General features: G+C 36.6%; 1 protein-coding gene across 4 annotated transcripts in view; it reads right to left on the bottom strand.

The window, feature by feature from the left end:
* Positions 1–22,511, bottom strand: part of arnt2 (aryl-hydrocarbon receptor nuclear translocator 2) — a 103,797-nt gene that overhangs the window by 54,806 nt on the left and 26,480 nt on the right. For all 4 annotated transcript variants that reach the window (XM_079811099.1, XM_079811098.1, XM_079811097.1 and 1 more), the window contains 2 exons: positions 4,092–4,194; positions 985–1,050 (listed from right to left, as the gene is read on the bottom strand). In XM_079811099.1, coding sequence (XP_079667225.1) covers positions 985–1,050; positions 4,092–4,194 — 169 coding nt within the window. The remainder of the gene's footprint in view (positions 1–984; positions 1,051–4,091; positions 4,195–22,511) is intronic.

Genomic DNA, 22,511 nt, shown 5'->3' with positions numbered 1-22,511 from the left:
TTAAAAAAGCTAGGGGAAACCAAATTTTCACAATATCTATCAACTCTGAGTCAAGACTTTTTTTTTACTCAATCCATTAATACAAAGAACTTTGTGTTCCTTTCTCATAATGTTCTTGTGGCGCTCTGTGCTCAATCAGAGAAAATGCATGAAGTGACCAGGTGTAAACAGGCCCATTGATACACTTTGTGCTGCTATACTTTCATTGTACACATAGTACATTCTAAAAAGTAAATCATGCCTTTATTAGAGTAATTTCCACCAGACATATTTAATAATATTGACTTGAATCAAACTAGTTTATTTAGATGTTACTACATCAAGCACATTTTTACTGTAGGTTACCTAACAAAACATGTTCACAGAGTAAAGCTATGAAACTTGTGTTAGTTTGGGTTTTAATGGGTTCGATTGTAAGGCTATGTTCACACTGTCAGTCCAGACTTGCTAAATCTGATCGGATTTCAATCGGATATGCACAAAAATCAGATTTGGACTGACAGTCTGAACAGCCTTAGTGGCTCATGACAAATCAGATCTGTAGTCATTTTTAACTGTAAAAAGTCATAAGCATGTTTTATAAAGGCTTTCATGACCTTGGATATTTGGAATTGTATGTTGTCATCTATGTATTGTATAATTATATATTGTATATATATATATATATAATTGTAATGTCTTTGTTTTACCTGCCTGGGGACTAGGGATGTAAATTAGCAATGTTGTTATAATCCAGCATGTTTACATTTTGTATTTTATGCTGATGTTCATTAACATGCATTGCCCCTAATAAACAAACAAACAAACAAATATTAAATAAGTGTAAGGCGAAACATGACAAATGAATTAATAATGCTAAGTACTACTGCATGAGTTCTATTTTGAATTAGAGGATGTTTGGTTGATACTGTAGGGTTGAATAACTACAGAATTGGGTGCAAATGTAAGATTGGCAAACTTCTTTGGAAAAAGAGAGATTCATACCTGTATCTCTTTCTCATGCTGGACAACCGATTCAGTGAGATATGATCCAATGGTGCACTGCCACACCTAAAGAAACATTTAAAAACAAAGTTAATTTCTCATCATAAATGAATAAGAATACAAAATGAATACACATTTTTGTTAAAGTTTGGAAACCTCAATTTAATTATAAGCTTTTATATACATATATAAAAGATCAAAGTATGGCAAGTGTGGTACTATCAGCAAAAAAGATTCATATTAAAGCCACACTATGTAGTTTTTCGCCGCTAGAGGTCGCATATTCAAAACAGCCGATAGAACAGAATCGGGACAGGACTTGGGAAGAAACCATGTTCATGGATGAGATAATTAATGTTACTGTAGTATGAAGCACAGCAGGGCTGAGTGTTGTTGGAGCGCAACGTGGCCACTCGAGTGATTGCTAATGAGAGACGAGCACGACACACAGCTCAACAGCAGCGGGACTTTTATTATGCCACAGTCGCCGCTTCTTCCAGTCAGAAAACGAGATTTAAGCTTTATAGCTCACTGTGTTGAGCTTTATAAAAATGATTAGGTTTCTATCGATTAATGTATCCAAACAGTTGTTCCTTTGTCTAATAAAACATATAATATATTAAAGCGTCTCTGGCGTTTCTATGGTTTCTAATAAAACGGAAATCGAGTTTGAATCGGATATGATACCATTGATAGGCGACGCACGGACACGGTCAGTGTTCTGGAAAATAAGGCTTATTTCCCTGGATTTAAACATTCTTGGAAACATTTGGGATAATGCAAGTACACAAAATATTTAAGACTGTTCTAGTGGTTTTTGGATTTTTTTTATCCAAAAATCTTACATATTGTGCCTTTAAATAATATGTACTCAGAAGTTGAGCTAACAGATAAAAAAAAAAAATACAGACAATTCAATTTGTTGTTAAACTTTAAAGTTTTGAAACCTCAACATAATTATGATACGCTATGGCACAAATGATCACTTGCATTAATAAAAAAGATTTTAACATTTGTATGTTAATACAAAAGATAAAAATGATCAAATATGAAATTCTTCAAATTTGACACAATCAGAAAAGATGATTCAGATTAAATAATATGTATTTAGAGTTTGCATTAAAAAGATAATTATTTAACATATAAAAAAATAAAACATACTGACAATTCAAAAGGTTGCCAGTTATTTTGACAGATAAAAAAACAAGAATGCTATTCAAAGAAAATCAAAGCCAGAAAAGTTTCATGTGATTTTTACAACCCAGTTAATTAATCATTTATAGCACAACCACCGAATATTAGGACTATAATATAGATTTTTTTTTTACAGATAGAAGATATGATATTAGTACTTACAATAAGGTCTCATTTGTTTATTTAGTTAATGCATTAACAAACTAACAATGAGCAATATATTTTTTCGGCATTTATTAACCTTTGTTAATGTTTATAATGTTCACAGTAACTAATGTTAACAGAACACGGATACATAAAATGTAGTAGTAAATGTTTAGATTAACATTAACATTAACTAATATTAATAAATGCTATAGAAGAATTGTTCATTCTTAGTTAATTTTTACTAATGTAGTTAACTAACACAAGTTAACAAAATGAACCCTTACTGTAAAGCGTTACCAAGATATCTAATATTTTAATTACAATACACATTTATAAGGACGATATCTATCTATTGTTATCATGTAAATCCAGCAAGTAAAGACAATACGGTGACCTGAGATCTCTGACACTGTTGAGTGGTAAAATAGTTCACATCTGTTCTAACTTGAGCTGTTTATCCCCCAAAATCATTTCCATTAGACCTGGCATGACAAAGTCTGTTGTCCCTCAGGTCTTTGTCAAATAGTTTGTCAAGTGTTCATGAATGCAAGGTATGCAAATAAACAGCACATATATTTTAAGATCACAGCAAAGTAAACGTCCTTCAGGGTTGAGTCATGATATCGAATAGTGTTCAGATAAACCATTGCATAAGAACTTTTAAGAATGACAATCATGTTTTTAAGGGGTTCTGAGTGTTTTTACACACACTTGACAAATGCGCTCATCCGCTAACATGCGGTTTCAATTTGTAAGACAGCCACAAATAGAAAACGTTAAACACGAACACATTCTTGATGTTGCCAACTCTCATATCTAAGTGCTGAATGTAGCACAAAGACATATGAGGCTTAATCATATGTTATGTCGGAATTTGCTCGTCATGGATTATAACTTGAACTAGCACGGACATTCGAAACACATTCGGGAAATGCATGTTATCATCTGTTATTAAATAGAAACCATTTCAAAACAACATGAATGAAAACACCTTTTAAACAATGCGGGAACAACAGGAATGTTTAGCAACAACAAAAGTCTTGCTCTCTGTTCGCCTCATTGCTAAAAATTCCCATTATGAATGCATTTTGTTAATGTCTTAAAAGTTCATGCAGGCTTTAAACTGAAACAGTAAAATGATATTGTTATGATCAAAGTAACAGATGAACAAACAACACTTGAATAAACAGGGAAATGCTTTATATAGAGTACAAGGCATAATTGAAGAAGATTTTACAAGGGAAACAAGCAGACAGTCTATTAATGTTGTGCAGATTGATAATAGTGATTCCACAACACCTTTGTTTAAGTAGAGTAATTTCAGGCCTAAATAAACGTATGTGTGGATTTATTTATAAGCAGTGATGTAAATGTTACCGGCACACCACAAGAAATAGTTCAACCTGATAATAAATCTTATAAAAGGTAAAAAAGGTATCAACATTTTTTTTATAATTTCTTGAGAAACCTAAAGTCACCATAAAATCTAAATTGACAATCCTTATTTTAATGGAATACTGATTAAATAATCTGTGTACATCATTTAATCACTTAAAACATCATTACATCATTTAAAAACTTATCTTTTCTTCTCTGATGTGTTTACTGGTAAAAAATGTTCTTGTTCGAGAAGCCATTACACTCGGATATATGACACAATAGGAACAAAAGCAACATCCGTAAAGTCATGCTGACTTTAACCACGACATCACACCATCCCCCTGTGATTCTGAGATATGTGAGCTAATTGAGACTGTGAACTGTACCTCATTCTGCAGATGAAGGAACGTCTGGACCCCATACACATCCTCATAGAGGACTGCTGTCCTTCCTTCTTCACCGTCCCAGTCTTCAGGTCCAGAATACGCCCTGGATATGCATAAAAAGAAGACGAAGAGGAAACATGAAATGTATTAAATTAGGAATGGGCATTTCATATGGGCAATTTTTGTTTGGGTACAATACTCTAAACTACGGAGCCCGGCACGTCACCTATAGGAGAAAAAAAAACAATCCGTGCCGGCGGTTTTGCAATCCGTTCCCTCAGTTTATAAACCGTGATCACGAATTCTTAAACTGTTCCCTCGGTTTAACAAATCGTGGCCACGGATTAATAAACCGTACCCACGAATTTCCAATCCGTGCGCTCAGATTTTGCAAACCGTACCCTCGGTTTTTAAATCCGTTCCCACAAATTCATAATCCGTGCGCACGCTTTAACAATCCGTGCGCACGGGTTTGTAAAAACTTTACTCACAGATTCATTTTAGAAGAAGAACAGCAAACTCCCAGGTAGCCTACGTGTTAACGAATCTTATTGTTTTATTGTGTATTATTCATCAAATTATATTAACTGCAGTGATTCTCTATAAACGGGTGGCGGAATACAACGATTTAATAAGAATTATGTGCGTCAAAATCTTGTTTAACTGTAGGCCTACTAATCTTAGCACTTTATTATTATTGCCTAATACATTGTGTATGACTGACTTTTAATTTCGTTGTTCCTCTTTTCTTCTTCTAAATGCATGTAGCCTAAATGCAACAATAGGCAAATAATAATTATAATAATAATAATAATAACAAACAAAATTATTATTATTTATTGTATTGATTTTTTAAAATGTATTTATTTATCACTTATTTTTAATGAATATTATAAATGAGTGCAATTAAAACAGTATGTTTATAATAAAATACTTAATGAATGCTTTATTTAAAAAAAATATTTTGACAGTTTTAGAAATGTTTATGTAATATATTGAATGTTATACTGTAATACATATATTCTAGAAATGTATTAAAAAGAAAGATGCTTTCAGTCTTACTCAAAGGCCACGGAAACAGGCCAGTGGGTTCATTATGCAAGTTAATCCGAATTCCCGGTGTTCTTATTTAGCTTCTTATTTATTAAATATAGGCTATAGGCAATTAGTTTATGAAACCTTGATCAAAATACATTTTAATACCAATTAAAATACAAATTTATAGAAAACGAAATTCACTTTAAAGAAATTATTTCTGCAAAACAACACTCAATAAAAATCATGTCTGACCCCACTCATGTCTCCAGACATATTGCGTGTCTTATAGTCTATCATGTTGACGAAAGCGCCCGCGAATTCTTTAATATTTATCATTTTTGCAGTTTTTTGTACCACTTAGTTATTTTGGCTCGGAATTTCGTTTGTTGGAAATATGAACTGAATTTAGAAATTAAATTTGAAATTTAAAACTTTGCGTTTAATAAACAAAATACATTTTTGAAGCGTTTGGAGTGGAGTAGGCTACATGCAAAACGTAGCCTATTTAGATTCATAGTTAGGCTATATGTTTAAATATTAGCCTATTATATTATTGTTTTAATTTCATATGTTGATGATGAAAAGTGAGCTGCATGAGTAAGATAGGCTATAAGACTCGCAATATGTCCGGAGACATGGGGTCAGGCATGATTTTTATTGAGTGTTGTTTTGCAGAAATAAGTTCTTTAAAGTGAATTTCGTTTTCTATAAATTGTATTTTAATTTTGATCAAGGTTTCATCCACTAAATGGCTGTATATTTAATAAATAAGAAGCAAACCAAGATCGTTGGGAATGTATTGACGTACGTACGAACCCACTGGCCTGTTTATGCGGCCTTTAAGTAGTCTAAGCCCGTCTTTCTGTTTTTGATACATTCTTTGAATATATGTCTTAATTACAGTGGGCCTAGGCTAGTTATGATATTTGTGGCTGCACCAGGGTCCGCCATAAGTCACGGCTCTGCAAGGCACAGCGACGTTCATGGGGCGGCAGTGATTCTTATGTTTATATTTTTTATATGTCGAATAAATTATTAATTATTATTGTTCTGCATAGTTTGAAGAGAAACATTTTTATATATTTATCCCGGATATATATTTTTTAATCAGGAAGAGGGTGTGTGGTGCATATTTTTGCATTTAGGCTACATGCATTTAGAAGAAGAAAACAGGAACAAATAAATTAAAAGTCAGTCATACACAATGCAAGGTTTATTAGGCAATAATAATAAGTGCTAAGGTTAGTACAGTTAAACAAGATTTTGACGCACATAGGCTAATTCTTATTAAATCGTTGTATTCCGCCACCCGTTTATAGAGAATCACTGCAGTTAATATAATTTGATGAATAATACACAATAAAACAATAAGATTCGTTAACACGTAGGCTACCTGGGAGTTTAATGTTCTTCTTCTAAAATGAATCTGTGAGTAAAGTTTTTACAAACCCGTGCGCACGGATTGTTAAAGCGTGCGCACGGATTATGAATTTGTGGGAACGGATTTAAAAACTGAGGGTACGGTTTGCAAAATCTGAGCGCACGGATTGGAAATTCGTGGGTACGGTTTATTAATCCGTGGGCACGATTTGTTAAACCGAGGGAACAGTTTAAGAATTCGTGATCACGGTTTATAAACTGAGGGAACGGATTGCAAAACCGCCGGCACGGATTGTTTTTTTTTCTCCTATAGGTGACGTGCCGGGCTCCGTACTAAACAAAATCACTTAAATAATAAAAATTTTTTAATTATTTTGAGAAATAAGGTAACTAAAATATTTATAAATACACAACTTGTCAAAAGTTTGGTTATTATTGATGCTCAATTATTATAAATGTTCAAAAGCTGAGCTGATTTTTGATTGTGGTCAATATAAAACAGTGATATATTTTGTTGTTAGGATTCTTTGATGAATAGAAAGAAACATTATAAATGCCTTTACTATTATATTTGATCAATTTAATGCTTCCTTGCTGTGTGAACATGTTCATTTCATTCATTCTTTCTTTCTTTCTTTTTATTTTACTTACCCAAAATTTTGAATGGTTGTTTATCAAGGTTTTCACAAAAACATTAAGCCACACAACTGTTTTCGGGTATTAATAATAATAAATATTTCTTGAGCAGTAAATCACTTGCCACTGAAGAATGGAGAAATGGCTGCTGAACATGTAGCTTTGCATCACAGGAATAAATTAAATTTTAAAATATATTTAAAGGGTCATGAAACCCCAAAACACTTTTTTTGAGATGTAAACAGATATGTATAGGCTGCACATCACTGAAAACACTAAAGGTACTCATTAATGTTATTCATATGTGAAAAATATTATTTTAGCATTTTTCAGAGCGATTTCTGTCTTCCGGTTTGAAAAGCTGAGTCCGAGCAACGTCACAAAAGCTGACGTCAGCGTGTACCGTAGGCCCAAGTATGGGGCTGCTCGAACATGCTGACGTCGACCGTTTCGAGCGATTCTCGACATATATTCAAAGCTCATTCAATCCAATCACTGCGCTGTAGTATGCATAAAATATAATTTAGTTATTATGCATGAGACAGTCACTTCTGTCAGGTTCGTCTTCCATCATTATTGTTGAGACATAGTGGGGAAGTTTTGGAAGCAGCGTGCGGAAAAGTCAAGGAGGAAAGTGAGGTGTTGTTTTCAGCGTCTCGTGAAGGTGCTCCCTGGATTACTTTCCTGTGGGTAAAGACCGATAATCTACGGTGGAACAGCCGAGACGGATGGTCACGCAGATACGATGTAAGGACGCATGAAACCTCAAACGGGGTTGAGTCCCTTCGCTTATACCCCGATCTAGTTTCTTTTCTGGTGCACCAGAAAAGGGGCTACTTTGGCTGATAAGCCTGGATGACCTGAGGATTACAGTGAGGCTTCCCCGCCGAGTACATCTCCGTGGGCCCCCCACTCCTCCATCGCATCGCAAGCATGCAGAGACTGTGTTCGTGGGTGGTTCATGTTCTCTCATGAGAGCATAACCACGTCGGCGCGTTGTTCATCTTGCCAAACAGTGTGCATATTTGGACAAATATAGATTTATTATCACGTTTGCAAAATATTTCGTCATACAGAATAACATTTCATTTCTCACTGAATTATGCTGATCTGAAGAGCTGAATGACATTCAGAGCGATCTCTGTCTGTTCTTCCTGCTGCACGCCACTTATGATCTCAGAGCCCTCTCATTCGCTGTACTCATCCCTCATCTCATCTCTCTGTTGTAAACATTGCCAACGTGTGAACCAAGAACATGTCTCAGAACCGCTGTAACTGCTGCTGTCGGTATCGCTATCCATGTCACCTGTGTCTGTGCATTGCGGTTTGCAAATTAGCTCATTTTAATGCGCCTAATGACACTCCCCTATTTATGCAAACCATTCCCTCTTTCCACACAATACCCATCCCACCTTTTCGCAGTCTACCACGCCCCTTTTTGGAAGCCTTTTCAAATTGAAGGTGTGAAAAAGCACAGCTGCTGCAGGGGGGTTTCATGACCCTTTAAGTATAAAGCATGTAAAATATTTTGCATAATGTTATTTTTTTTAACTGCATTTTTCATCAAATAAATGCAGCCATGGTGAGTATAAAAGACTTATTTCAGAAAATATTAATAAATCGTATTTTTAATAAAAAAAATATAACAGTTTAAAATTACACTCCAGGAGTATTAATAATTAATATCCTGACATCTGACATTCTAGTCAGAATATAAGTCGCATACTGCTCCTTTGGGGTGTGATTTATGGGGCAAAAATGCCTCTGCACTCAATTGGATAGACCTACAACCAATCAGAGCAACGGAGTAAGTGACGCATGTCGAGCGACGCATAGTTGTCAACAGAACTCAACTGCACACACGCTGGAAGAAGTAGAAGAAGAAGAAGAGCGTAAACGATCTTTGCTGGTGTTGTAAAAAGAATTTAAGGATACACAGAGTACTTACCAACACGATCATCATTTTTGAGAGAAATAGTAAGGGTGAATGAATATACGAACAAGTTCTCTGTTTAGTAAACAAATTCACCCCAAATGCTCTTTGGTGACGTGGATGATTACGTTACTGTTGATCAACTGTCCATCATCATATAAAGCCCGCCCTGACTATTTGATTGGTCCAAACAGCTCTGGTTCAAGCATAGTTGCACCACAACGGATCAAGTCCAGACCGAACTTCTCAACCTCAAATGTTGTGGGCGGGGCTAAGTTCGGCTGGCATCCAGGCTAATTATTAATTAGATGTAGATATAAAAAGGTTACCACATTTTGGGTTTCAGGTAAAAAATTTTCAACAATTAAAGGTGTATCATCATCCGTTGGGATACATGATTAAATCAAGGACCACATTTACCAATATTAATCAAAATATTGCTACACAACCATTGGAAGCACTTGCTATCACCTCATATCACTTCAACATCATGCATCCTCAATGCCACCCAACACATTTAGTGTTAAAGATCAGATTTGTGTGAGTGATTTAGCGGGGCTATATATTTTATTGTGTATTTGTCGTAGGGAACAAAGGAAAAAACTATTTGTGTTATTCTAAGAGTTTTTTACTAGTGTTGTCGATTAGTCGCACACATCCCTAGTTTGAATCATTACCATTGATGGCCTCAAGTTACAAAATACATTTCTAAGATGCTGCAGTAACAGTTTGCAGAAGTGCTTTTCAGGGGCCGTTCAATCCTAATGCACCCCATAACAAACAACAAATGTGCCCACAAACACGCACAGATGCACGGTAAATGTTATGAGCATCTCGTTCACTGCTACAACATCTGTTCGATTATACGGCACAGAAGACTGGCTAAAATAATCAAAATCAAAACAATTTTTAAGTTGTTTTTCCCATCCAGCACAGCTAGAATAAGGGAGGAACGCAATCCAAAGCAGCCAAAAAAATGTTATTGACTTAACAAAACACCCACAACAATATTCAAACTGTGAGCTATACTTCTCGGAATGCTGATACCTATAGGACAAAAGCTCAGGATTATTGAAGCCTGAAGTTATTTCCATAAACAAATTAGCTGACATGCCTTTCAGCGGAGTAGAAGCGGTCTCCGAACTGATCCGGTGACAGCTGCTAAAGCCCTCAGGAGCAGATCTAATTGTCGGGAAGTCTTTCCACTCTGAAGGACAGACGCCAAGAACGTTGGAAGCATATAAAAGCTATTAATACTCCTCGCCAAGACAGATAACAACACAACCACTCAATAAGTTCAAGCACATCAAGAAAGAGGCCCTTGGTAGTTGTTGTTATGCAAACAATTGGGTGAAAACCATATGGAGATGATAAACGAAGCTGGACTACAATCGTAAATCACCCAGATGGCGACCCACTGCCCTGAGTACAGCCGCACGCTGCTACCAACAACCCCAACACCACCAAATAGGTCAGTCATGCTGTAATATCAGCCTTTCAACAAGGCAAACCTCACTGGAAATGAAAAATAAATTTCGACCGCAAAAAGGTTTTTCAAGGCCAATATAATAACAGTTTAGTGATGTCTAATTAGACAGGAATTTTTCCACAATCACCTCCACAATAACTCTGACCTCTCAGCCTCCCCAAAATTGAACTTCTGTTGACTTTCTGACGACTTCTAGCAGTCAAAACTATGGATTTTGTGTGATGTAAGATGACAAGTAATTGTGATAAAATGCCAACACTGAGTTTGGCACTGAATGCTTCAAGATTACACAGGAATGTAACGAAACATCACACCGAACAACAATACATCATTTATATCTTATTTTTATTTTAAGTTTTTATTTGGTGCATCTATTTTTAAGTTGAATATGTCTGGCTTCCAGACTCATCCACTTGCAGCTATTTTAGCTGTACAAAAATAGTCCATTATGCAGCTTGATATTGAAAACTGGAATTCAAGATACAAAGATTAAAAAAACTTTGTCTATCAGCTAGTGAGAGCCTTTTACCCAAGTAATTTGTCTTAAATAGTTTTACGGTTTACTACACTTTAATATTCTTCTGGTTATTTAGCGGCTAATGAATAGGAAGTCTTGCGCATTCACTGAAAACAGCTTACTTCCAGCAAAATAAGGTGGATAAGATGACAGTATAGAGACATTCCTAAACTGAGAGATGGGATGTCATTAGACGGATAAGTGGACCCAGACAACAATAAGCCAAAACAAATAACCATTTGCAATTCATGGTTTTCAGTCATGTGACTGGCACGGAGACACAAAGAACATCTATAAATCTGCAGAATAGGTGACAAAGGCCCCAAATATTTAGATCACAAAACAAAGATAGACAACACTTGCAATGTATATATACCATACCCACTGCATTTTTTCAATTATTAAAAACAGCAAGACATTCTAAACCACTTAACCTGAAGTGAGTAGTGAACACACAGCAAACCGTGGACACACCCCCTGAGCAGCGGGCAGCCATTTTGCTGTGGCACTCAGGGAGCGATTGGGGGTTAGGTGTCTTACTCAGTGTAATACGGTTTGCTGGGTAGGAGGAGGCGGGAACCGGCGAACGTTTAACAGACTTTAATAAATAAATGAACAAAATGAAAGTAAAAGCGGCAGCTCACGTACGGCTGCCGCGCAAACACACACATAACAAAACATAAACAAAAAGAATGTAAAATCCAGGCCTAGTCCTCTCTCGTCCTTCACTGGTGTGCTAGTCCTTATATGCCTCTGGGCTCCCTCATGAGAGGACTCGAAACTGGTCTCGCTCGCTCCTCCCACGTCTCTCGCTCACCAACCTCGCCACACTCAGTCATTTCCTGACTCTCTAACCATTAGGCCACGACTGCCCCAATGAAATGGAAGTCTCGCACATTAAAAGAAAACTGTTTGCTTATGCACGGCAAAATAAGGTCGATATAGGCAAGCAGATGAACCCGGAATATGAACACAACTTGTAAAATTTAAGTACAGGTACAGTTTTTGTACAGGTAAAATGACTGGAAGAGAATGACACCAGAAGCCACATTCAAGTTACAAAAAGGCTGCACCCGCAACCTGGTAAAACCTGGTAATTCAAGTCATGACCTCATAAATGCCACTGACCAGTTTTACGGTAACTCTTTGATCGCACCTCAATCAATCTTCTTGTTTGCACTGGTATGAGTAAGTGCTAGTCATATCTGCATGGTGGTTCACTGTTTTTAAGAGCGGCGTGGGTTTGGATGACCGTTCCTCAGCCTCCTGTTTCCCAAAGCAGAGCTCAGCAGGTGGGGTTTGCTTTGGAGCAGGTTCCCTGGACGCTTCCATAACAGAGAACTTTGGTTGATCTTTGAAGGACTCCAACAGCAGGCATGGGAACATCACCTCCCGACGAGCACGACTCCTCCAACTTCAACTCTGTGACCACCTGAAGGCGATCTAAGGACAAAGCTTGGTGGAATGAGGAAATGTTAGCCAGAACCCCCAGATTGGTCCCAGAACCACAAGGACTTCCAAGCAAAATCCTCAAATCCTCTGAGAAGAAAAAGGCACAATGTGGAATCTGGGCAAAGGACCGTTTCATTAGCATCAAAGAGGCTGCATAAAGGGCTGCACCGCACATATATATCCCATTTTGCCACACAGACTCCATTGTTTCTCCTCTGTGGGCAAGTGGATCATTATTATTCTAAAAATGAACAAAGCAACAAAAAAAATGGCAAATATCCCAGGCCACCAACCACAGCCAAGCTAAATATTTAGGCGGCAGTCACCGTCGACAAGACCGTCGTAGATGGAAGGACAAACAAATAGTGTTGCCAGAGAAATAATAGCTGTCCTTCAAGGATGTATCCGAATGAAAAATAAAGCATGTAATGAGAACGTTATCTTCATCAGCAAAGTATGTTTGGAAAAATAAACTCAGGAAAAATGGGTCAGTTTAGTCATCGACTAAAGAATGCTATTTTGAGTTTAAGTCCTGTTACACTGTTTGAAAGCACTCTGAAACGGTTTCAAATTTGGAATTCCTATTTAATTTCCAAAGAGAATTTCAGACCAGGATGCTACTTGAATCTGTAACCTTAAAGAAAGCTGTATTCTGTTATTATTTCATTTATATTCAACCACCATTCGATCAATCCACGCATTCCCTGGGAATCAACCCTGTGATGTTGGCAAACGCTTGCACCATGCTTTACAAACAATAATACATATATTATTATTCAAATCAGCCGCTTTCCCATATATGTGCAGTTATTGTCTTAAGATTAGTCATTCGTTTTCATTTCATGTTACAGCTCATAGCTCACAAAACTTGTAAACAGGTTAGATACGTAGGCTACGGGCAACAAAAACCAATTTGAGCATTCTTTGCATGTCGCAATGCACGCTTTAATAATTGATGAGAAAATATTTCATTGTGTCACCATGAAGATGAATTGCATTGTAAAAATTCTGATAGTTCAACAGAATTTGTGACTCATGCCATTATGTGCATAACTAATGTTATGTAAAAATGGCTCAAAAAGGCAGAAATGCCTTCCGTGGGCCATTCATTATGCTTTATAATTCACATTAGTATCAGTTTTATGTGCCAGTGAAACATGGTCACCAGAGGTAAAATGCATTATGATACTTTCTATTAATAGTTACAACTTCAAAGAGTGTACTGCATTAGGATCAACACTTAATCTGATGTCTCATGTGTTATTTATATTATTTTATGTTTTGCAATTCAGTTTAAACACTTTAAAAGCATAACCATTAATGGGTTATAATGCATTTGAACAGTGATTATGAAACATATGTGTTGTATATAAAATCACAATGCATAAAGAATACTATTTTGATCCATTACATATGCAGGCTTCACGTAAAGCATTTCCATGTATATAGGAATATGTATATGAGACAAGAACAGATTGTGTAGTTGCACACAGGTGTTTTGTGTGGTCTGATGGATGGTGTGCAAGATCTCACAGATGTCTCCAGCCATCATTTCCCACTTCAGGGAAAAAAAAAAACACACACACACACACACAACACACACACACACAACCAACACACACACACACACACACACACACACACACACACACAACCAACACACACACACACACACACACACACACACACACACACACACACACACACACACACACACACACACACACACACACACACACACACACACACACACACACACACACACACACACACACACACACACACACACACACACACACACACACACACACACACACACACACACACACACACACACACACACACACACACACACACACACACACACACACACACACACACACACACACACACACACACACACACACACACACACACACACACACACACACACACACACACACACACACACACACGCCCAAATCACTCTTAATCAATTATGTATGCAGAGCCAACCCTTAACATTCCAGCACAGAGAACACATTAGCGGAGCAGAGTTTGAGGAGACATGGAAAATATCTCCCTTGGCCGCTTCATTTGATCGCTTTATCACTAAAATATATGAGGTTATCAAAACCTCATCAAGACCGCCATATTTTATCTGGACTTTCAGCAAGAACAGAATTCCTTCTAAACTTGCAAAGTTCTTTGATGGAAAAGGAAATTCCTAACAACCCTTGGAGATGTACAAATTTTTACATGATGTGTAGTGGTTTCCAAACGTCTGAGCTCACCAACAAAAATGACACAAATATTCATTACAAATATACATATCTATTATACGTGTGTGTGTGTGTGTGTGTGTGTGTATACACACACAGTTGCAATCAAAAATTTTCAACCCCCTGGACACTGCAATAATTTACAAATGTAGGAAAGATACTAAGATCTTTTTTTTTTTTTTTTAGAAAACTTTTTTTTTGTTTGTTTAGTGGCAAATTAAAATTGATAATGTCAATGCTTTTGAGTAACGGTGTAATACAGCTTTTGCAATACACGTCATAATTCTTGAACAATGCTGTTTTTAAGTCATAAATTTGTATGGTATGGCACAAAACTATGTTAAAACACAATTAAGCCTTTGGAAATGCTAAAACAAAACTGAATTTGCTTTTACACATACATACATTTAGCTCATGCATGTGCTAAACTTGAGTAGCAAATAAGGCCAAATCAAAAGAGTCCTCAACAAAAGCTATAGAGCAGTGGTTCCCAACCACGTTCCTGGAGGACCCCCAACAGTGCACAGTTTGCATGTCTCCTCAATCAAACACACCTGATTCAGGTCATCAGCTCATTAGTAGCTACTCCAAGACCTGATGTGGGTGTGTCAGACAAAGGACACATCCAAAATGTGCACTGTTGGGGGTCCTCCAGGAACGTGGTTGGGAACCACTGCTATAGAGAACACATTTTTTATTTACATTATAAATTCTATGGCTTCAAGAAGATTTCCAAACACTAAAAGCTCCTAGAGACTATTATTCATAAGTTTAAAATTTGTTGTACCAGAAAACCATTGATGGTTTTGAAGAAAAATCACAATATCATTAAGGGGAATAAAATGTTTGAGCAACTGAGAAAAGCCCTCAATTTACTGCCAAAGACTTGCAAGATGACCTGATGAAAGGAGCAAAAGAAACAAAACATTTCAATGCAGAGTATAAGATGAACACTAGACAAGCATGGCCTTCATGTTGGGACATCTTGTAGAATGCCACTCTTGACCAAGAAAAACATATGGCCGACTTGAATATGCTAAAATTCATTTGGATAGACCTGTGGAGTTCTGGAAGAATGTTTTATGGAGCGATATGACCACACTGGAACTTTTTGGACCCATGGATCTTATGAGCAGAACACCCCAATCTCCATGATCAAACATGAGAAGGTCCAGTCTTTTTATTGGGGTGCTTTACTGTTGCAGGAAGTGAAAATCTTGACTGTATGAAGGACATCATGAATTCTTTTAAGTATCAAGCCATTTTTGGCAAAGATGGTGATGCCTTCGGTGCAGAGACTGAAGCTTGATGATCAATGGACTTTCCTGAAGGACAGCCATCCCAAAGTATATATCCAAATCTACTTAAGCTTGGTTCAGGGATCAGTCGTAGAATGTTCTTGAGTGGCCTATACAGTCTTCAGATCTAAATCTCATTGATATTTGGTGGAATTTAAAGAAAGCAGTTGTAAGATGACAACCAAAGATTATCAGTGATCTGGAAGCTTTTTCAAGCGAGGAATGGGCAGAGATTGCAGTAGAGAGGCGACAGAAGTTTTGTTTTGAAAGAAAATTTTGTTCTTGGCAGCAAAATGTTTCCCAGGTTAAGGGTGTTGAATAATGTCGATTGTGTGTGTGTGTGAATTTAAAAAAAAAAAAAAAATATATATATATATGCACAACTGAGAGAGAGCACAAAATTAAAGGGTTACTTAAGCCAAAAATGAAAATTCTGTCACCATTTACTCACCCTTCAGTTGTTCCAAACCTGTATGAATTTCTTTCTTTTGTTGAACTAAAAAGAAGATATTCTGAAGAATGTTGATAACCGGACAGTTGACGGTAGCCATTCTATGGAAGTCAATGGCTAGCGTCAACTGTCTGGCTATCAACATTCTTCAAAATATCTTCTTTTGTGTTGTTCAACATAAAGAAACTCATGCAGGTTTGGAACAACTTAAGGGGGAGTAAATGATGACAGAATTTTAATTTAATTTCATCTCTTTAATACTTTTATTTAACAACGATGCATTAAATTGAATAAAAGTGACAGTAAAAGACATTTGTAATGTTAAAAAAGATTTTTAATTCAAACAAAAACAATTCCACAAAAATATGAACGGTTTCCAACATTGATAATGATAATAAATGTTTCTTGAGCATCAAATCAGTATATTAGAATGATTTCTGAAGGATCATGTGACACTGAAGACTGGAAAAATGATGCAGGAATATCACAGGAATAAATAAAATATTAAAGCTGCAAGCAGCGATGAAAGGGCCCTCGCACATGCACCGCCACTCGGTGGCCTCAGGAAAACAGTGAATAGTGGGCGACATGCATTTAAGCGGCTAAATATAGAAGAAATATGGCAAACTCACTTCAATGTGCCACATTTCCTTCTGCCAGCAGGTGGCGCTTTGACTATAACTGAATATTGGCCTGTAGATGTCTTCAGGTCAGGACTTTTATCAAACATGTGAAGTTTGGGGCAGATCGGCCATTGTATGCCTGAGCTACAACAGCTTCCTGTTTCGTGGCGTTAATCGCACACATTAGCACTTAGCCAAGTGTTGCATGATTGAATGTGTTTCTAGCATGTTTGGTACTTCATGGCATATTTAAATGGGTTTCTGGGAGTGACTTACATTGTAAAGCATGCCATTTCCTGTTGCCAGCAGGTGGCGCTATGACTAACTGAATATTGGCATGTAGATGTCTTCAGGCCAGGACTCTTATCATACATATGAAGTTTGGGGCAGATCGGACATTGTATGCCTGACTTACAACAGCTTCCTCTGTCATGGCGAAACATCAGACTTTGTCAGGCCGCCACGGACACGCCCTTCAGCGAAAATCCAAGATCTTCACAATATAACATCACCAAGGCCTTAAGATTAGACTGAGCAAATATGATGTTAATCTGGTTACATCTCAATGAAGAGTTAATCACAGTGTAAAACATGGCCTTTCTTGTTGCCCGCAGGTGGCGCTATGACTGTCACTGAAAATTGGCATGTTGATGTCTTCAGGCCAGGACTCTTATAAAACATCTGAAGTTTGGGGCAGATCAGCCCGAGTTACAACAACTTCCTGTTTCATGGCGAAACATCGAAATTTATCAGGCCACCACGGACACACCCTTCAGGGAAAACTCAAGATCTTCGCAATTTAACATCACCAAGGCCTTTAGATTACACCGACCAAATATGATGATGATCTGATTAAATCTCTAGGAGGAGTTCGTTAAAGTATGACGTCTGGAAATGGCAAAAACTGCAAAAATTTAGCAGAGAAAATTCAAAATATTTCACTTCCTGTTGGGTTTTCAGATTTTACAGCCAGGGTCTTTTTTGTCGGTATTGGGCTGTTACATGTGTCTACCGAATTTCATACTCGTACGTGAAACATAGCTTGAACAGCGCTTAATTTAAATTTTGTAGGTGGCGCTATCGAGCAATTTTGTCACGCCTAATTCTGAATCCCATATCAGATGTACATTTTCACCACTTCTGATGCGTGTGCAAAGTTTCATGAGTTTTCGAGCATGTTTAGGCCCTCAAAAATGTGATTCATTTGGGCGAAGAATAAAAATAGGCTGAGCAAATACAATAGGGTCCTCACACCATCGGTGCTCGGGCCCTAAAAATAAATGAAATAGAAAACAGGCCTTTTAACTTATAATAACATTTCACAATATCAATATTTTTGATCAAACAAATCCAGCTCTGGTGAGCATAAACATAAAACCCTTTTTATTTTATTGAATTACATTTATTTGTAAAAATTAAAAGAAAAGAAAAAAAAATGTCAGATTTCCAATGTGGTCTCAGATTTTTGGCTCCTTCTAAATAGACACCAGGAACATGCTAATTGTCATATTACAGACAAACAGATTGGTGTGTTCATGTCACAGCCAAACCACTGGAAGCTAGACATGCTGACTAAAATTACACAACTAAAATCATACAGAGACGAATACAGATGCCTCTTTGCATATAAAGTGAATACTCCGAATTCTGACAGCACTCATATTACTGCGGTGAGTAACAGCAGACACTCTGACCCCGTGTCTCATTTAAATGTGGTCCGAGCCACATCAACGACAGGTCCTCTCAAAATAATCATCTCACGAGCGGTTGGCATAATGAACTGTGACAATGCCCTGCTCGCAACTTGTCCGACTGTAAAGACGTTTTATTACATAGGTGGATATTATCATACGGCTCACTGAAACTTTTTAATAAAAGGAAATCAGACAAGAATGGCAAAAGGGCTGTGAGAGACAGAGACCACACTGGATCATTCCAGCTATCACTATAATTAAATTATAAAGTCATTGCATGCTTTAGGGGGGTCAGCATTTCAGGGTAATTAACATACTAAAACTAAAAACTATTTTTTATGTAAAACTCAGTTTGAAACATACCTTTTCTGCAGTATGCAGTATGGAGTACAACAAAGCACACTCTGGGGAGAAAACTGTATCCCACAATTCAACACACTCAACTTGATAGTCCATTTCCAATTAATAGAAAATACATTTCAGCCTCGATTTTGATCATTTGAGATGTTTGCAAAAAGCAATGACGTTTTTTGTGGGCGGAGTCTTCCAGATTGCAGAAAATGACAGTTCTGCAGTAGCAATCTGTGGAAGCCACGGAATAAAAGACAAAACATTTTTTTTTTATTAATGAATTAGTTAATTTCATGTTTATATCTCACAATTCTGACTTTTTTTCCTCTGATGTTATATCTCAATTTTTAGAAGAATTGTGAGATATACTCGTTATTCTGTCTTTTTTCCTCAGAATTGTGAGTTTATATCCCGCAATTCTGACTCTTTTCCCCTCAGAATTGTGCTATAAACTAGGGCTGTTTAAAAATTAATCGCAACTAATCGCATCCAAAATAAAAGTTTGTATTTACATAATATATCTGTGTGCTGTGTATAACTATTATGTATATTTGAATACACACGCATACATGTATATATTTAAGAAATAGTTGCATGTATATATATTTATATAATTTATATATTTATATCATTAATAATTATAATTTTAATAATTTATTCATTCATATATTTTTTTTCTTAAATATACACATGCGTGTGTGTGTGTGTGTGTGTGTGTGTGTGTGTGTGTGTGTGTGTGTGTGTGTGTGTGTGTGTGTGTGTGTGTGTGTGTGTGTGTGTGTATTTATATATACATAATAATTAAACACAGCACACACAGATATATTATGTAAACACAAACTTTTATTTTGGATGTGATTAGTCGCGATTAATTGTTTAACAGCCCTAATATAAACGTATTAGTAATATAAAGTCAGAACTGGGAGATATAAACACGCAAATGTAAGAAAGAGTCAAGAAAATCTATATAAAATGTTATAGATTTAAATATTATTTCATGCTGTAACTGCTGTGTATGCATGTCCCCTATGAACTGCAAATGTGAATATTATGTAGACTTACTGTTTAGATCAAATTCATGCTTTATATTAGACTAATCATAACAGCATCTTCCAAATGCATAAACGTTAAAAAATTGTTAAAATAAAAATGTGTCCTTGATATGACAGCTGAACTGAGACTAATTTCAGAATCTAATCTGAAATTTAAACCTGAAAATAATATTAAAAATAAAAACCAAGAAAGGCAACACTACAATAACCTTGCCGATTGCATATCTGGTGTTTAGAGGAATATCTCACAGATTATGCGTTTTAAATTATATGACTCCCTCAAAATATTCAGCATTTCAATGAGGACGAGATGGAAAGATTGCCCACAGTACAAAAAAAAAACCTGTATCTGAGCACAATAATTCATCTTATGGTTTACTCATGGTTTGCAGGTGTCCACAAAAGAAGAAAAGAGGCAGTGTTTGCGGTATGTGTCTAGCGCCCTCTAGTGAAGAAACACAAAGTGAAACATTTACTGTGGGCAAGTTCAACTTAGAGTAGTTGAAGACATGTGCTTGATTCAATAAGCATTTACGGTGGGGATTGCTGCAAGCAATTTTTGGAGAATACCATGGAGAAAATGCCCTATCTATCTGACAGATATCATTGAAAAAGGTATCACTATGACAGCACTAGCCTCTGTAATCAACAACAACAAAAAAAGAGAAAGAAGAGCGGTCCGCCCAAACAGAAAACCTCTTTACCTGTGAATACATTTGCATGAGAGAGGTCTTCAACTGCAATTAAGATGAATGGGAATGCTGATGAACAGCTTTCTCTTGATATTATATTAATAATATATATGATATTAACTCTCAAATGGCTCAAAACTCATTGAGGAGGGAGTAGAAAAACAAATAAAACACTCCAATAAAAAACGTCCATTTCAAATCATAGCCAACTACATTTTCAACTAGAAGATGAATTTTGCTTCAATGGTGCTATAAAGGAAAAAAATACTGCTCTCTAAAAAAAACTGTTCTCAGTCAAAGTCTCATGGAAAGACTTGTTTACAGCACGCACAGAATAAAAAGGTAATTGTGACTTTTTAGCATACAATTCTAACTTATCTCAAAATTAGGAGAAAAATCTCATAATTCAGAGGAAAAAAGTCAGAATTAAAAATAAAAAAAATACTCTGAATTGCGAGTTATAATATCTAAATTGCAAGACATAAACTTGTAATTATGAGGGGGAAAAAAGTCAGAATTGTGAGATATAGGGCCCTATTTTAAGGTTCTGAGTGCATGGTCTGAGGTGCAATTTGGGTGTGTCCGAATCCTCTTTTGCTATTTTAAATGACGGAAGAAACGGTCTGCGCGCAGCTTTGTCCAAAATAGTTGTACATAGTCTCTTATTGAGTCATGGGTTTGTTTTAGGCGTAACATGCAATAAACCAATCAGAGTCTCATCTCCCATTCCCTTTAAAAGCTAGTTGTGCTTGCACCATGGCGGCTTCGCTATTTAAATGGCGGAATTTGCGAACATAAACACTGAAAGCTTCTTCAGAGAGGAATACTTTTATTTTTAATATTTAGAAAAAAATGTTTGTGTGTTGCTGCGCATCCCTGTGTGTGTAATAAGCAGAGTGTATACGCCTTGTGCACTCGCTTATTACTAACGCGCCCTTTAAATAACACAAAAAATACTGCGCCATTGACTTTAGACCAGGTTGTTGTTGGTCAATGCCGCAGTCGGTTTCAGTAGCCTCAAAACACGCCTCGTTTTCAGACCAGCACGCCCATAGGCGAACAGGTGGGCACGAGTGAATTTTCCGTTTTAAAGTGCCCCTATTATGCTATTTTAAAATTTCCTAATTTTGATTTGGTGGTCTCCAACAACAGGTTTACAAGCATCAAAGGTCAAAAAACAGTTTCACCTTCTCATAATATACATTGTACATTACCACAATGTTCAATGATTCTCAAAGTCTGTTGTGATTTGTCTACCGCGTACAGCGCGTATTTCTGAAACAAACGCCATTACCATAACTGATCTTCAGCACCGTCTGGAGGCTTCCTGTTAGCTCAGCGATTGTACACACTGTGAAGACAGTAATGATGACGTTGATTTTACATAAATCCCAGTGCGAGTCCGAATCGACGATGAAACATTGGAAGAACTAGTTATTCAACCCGAACCTTGAGCATGGTGTTTCTCAGTGATGCTACTCAGTTTGAGGTATGTTTAAACTGTTCCTAACCATCAGCATTAACAAGTGTGCTTCCATCAACAAACCTGTGTA

Source organism: Gobio gobio (assembly GCF_949357685.1).
Source record: "Gobio gobio genome assembly, chromosome: 2".
In the NCBI taxonomy this organism is placed as follows: domain Eukaryota; kingdom Metazoa; phylum Chordata; class Actinopteri; order Cypriniformes; family Gobionidae; genus Gobio; species Gobio gobio.
This window is presented reverse-complemented; position numbering and strand designations above follow the sequence as displayed.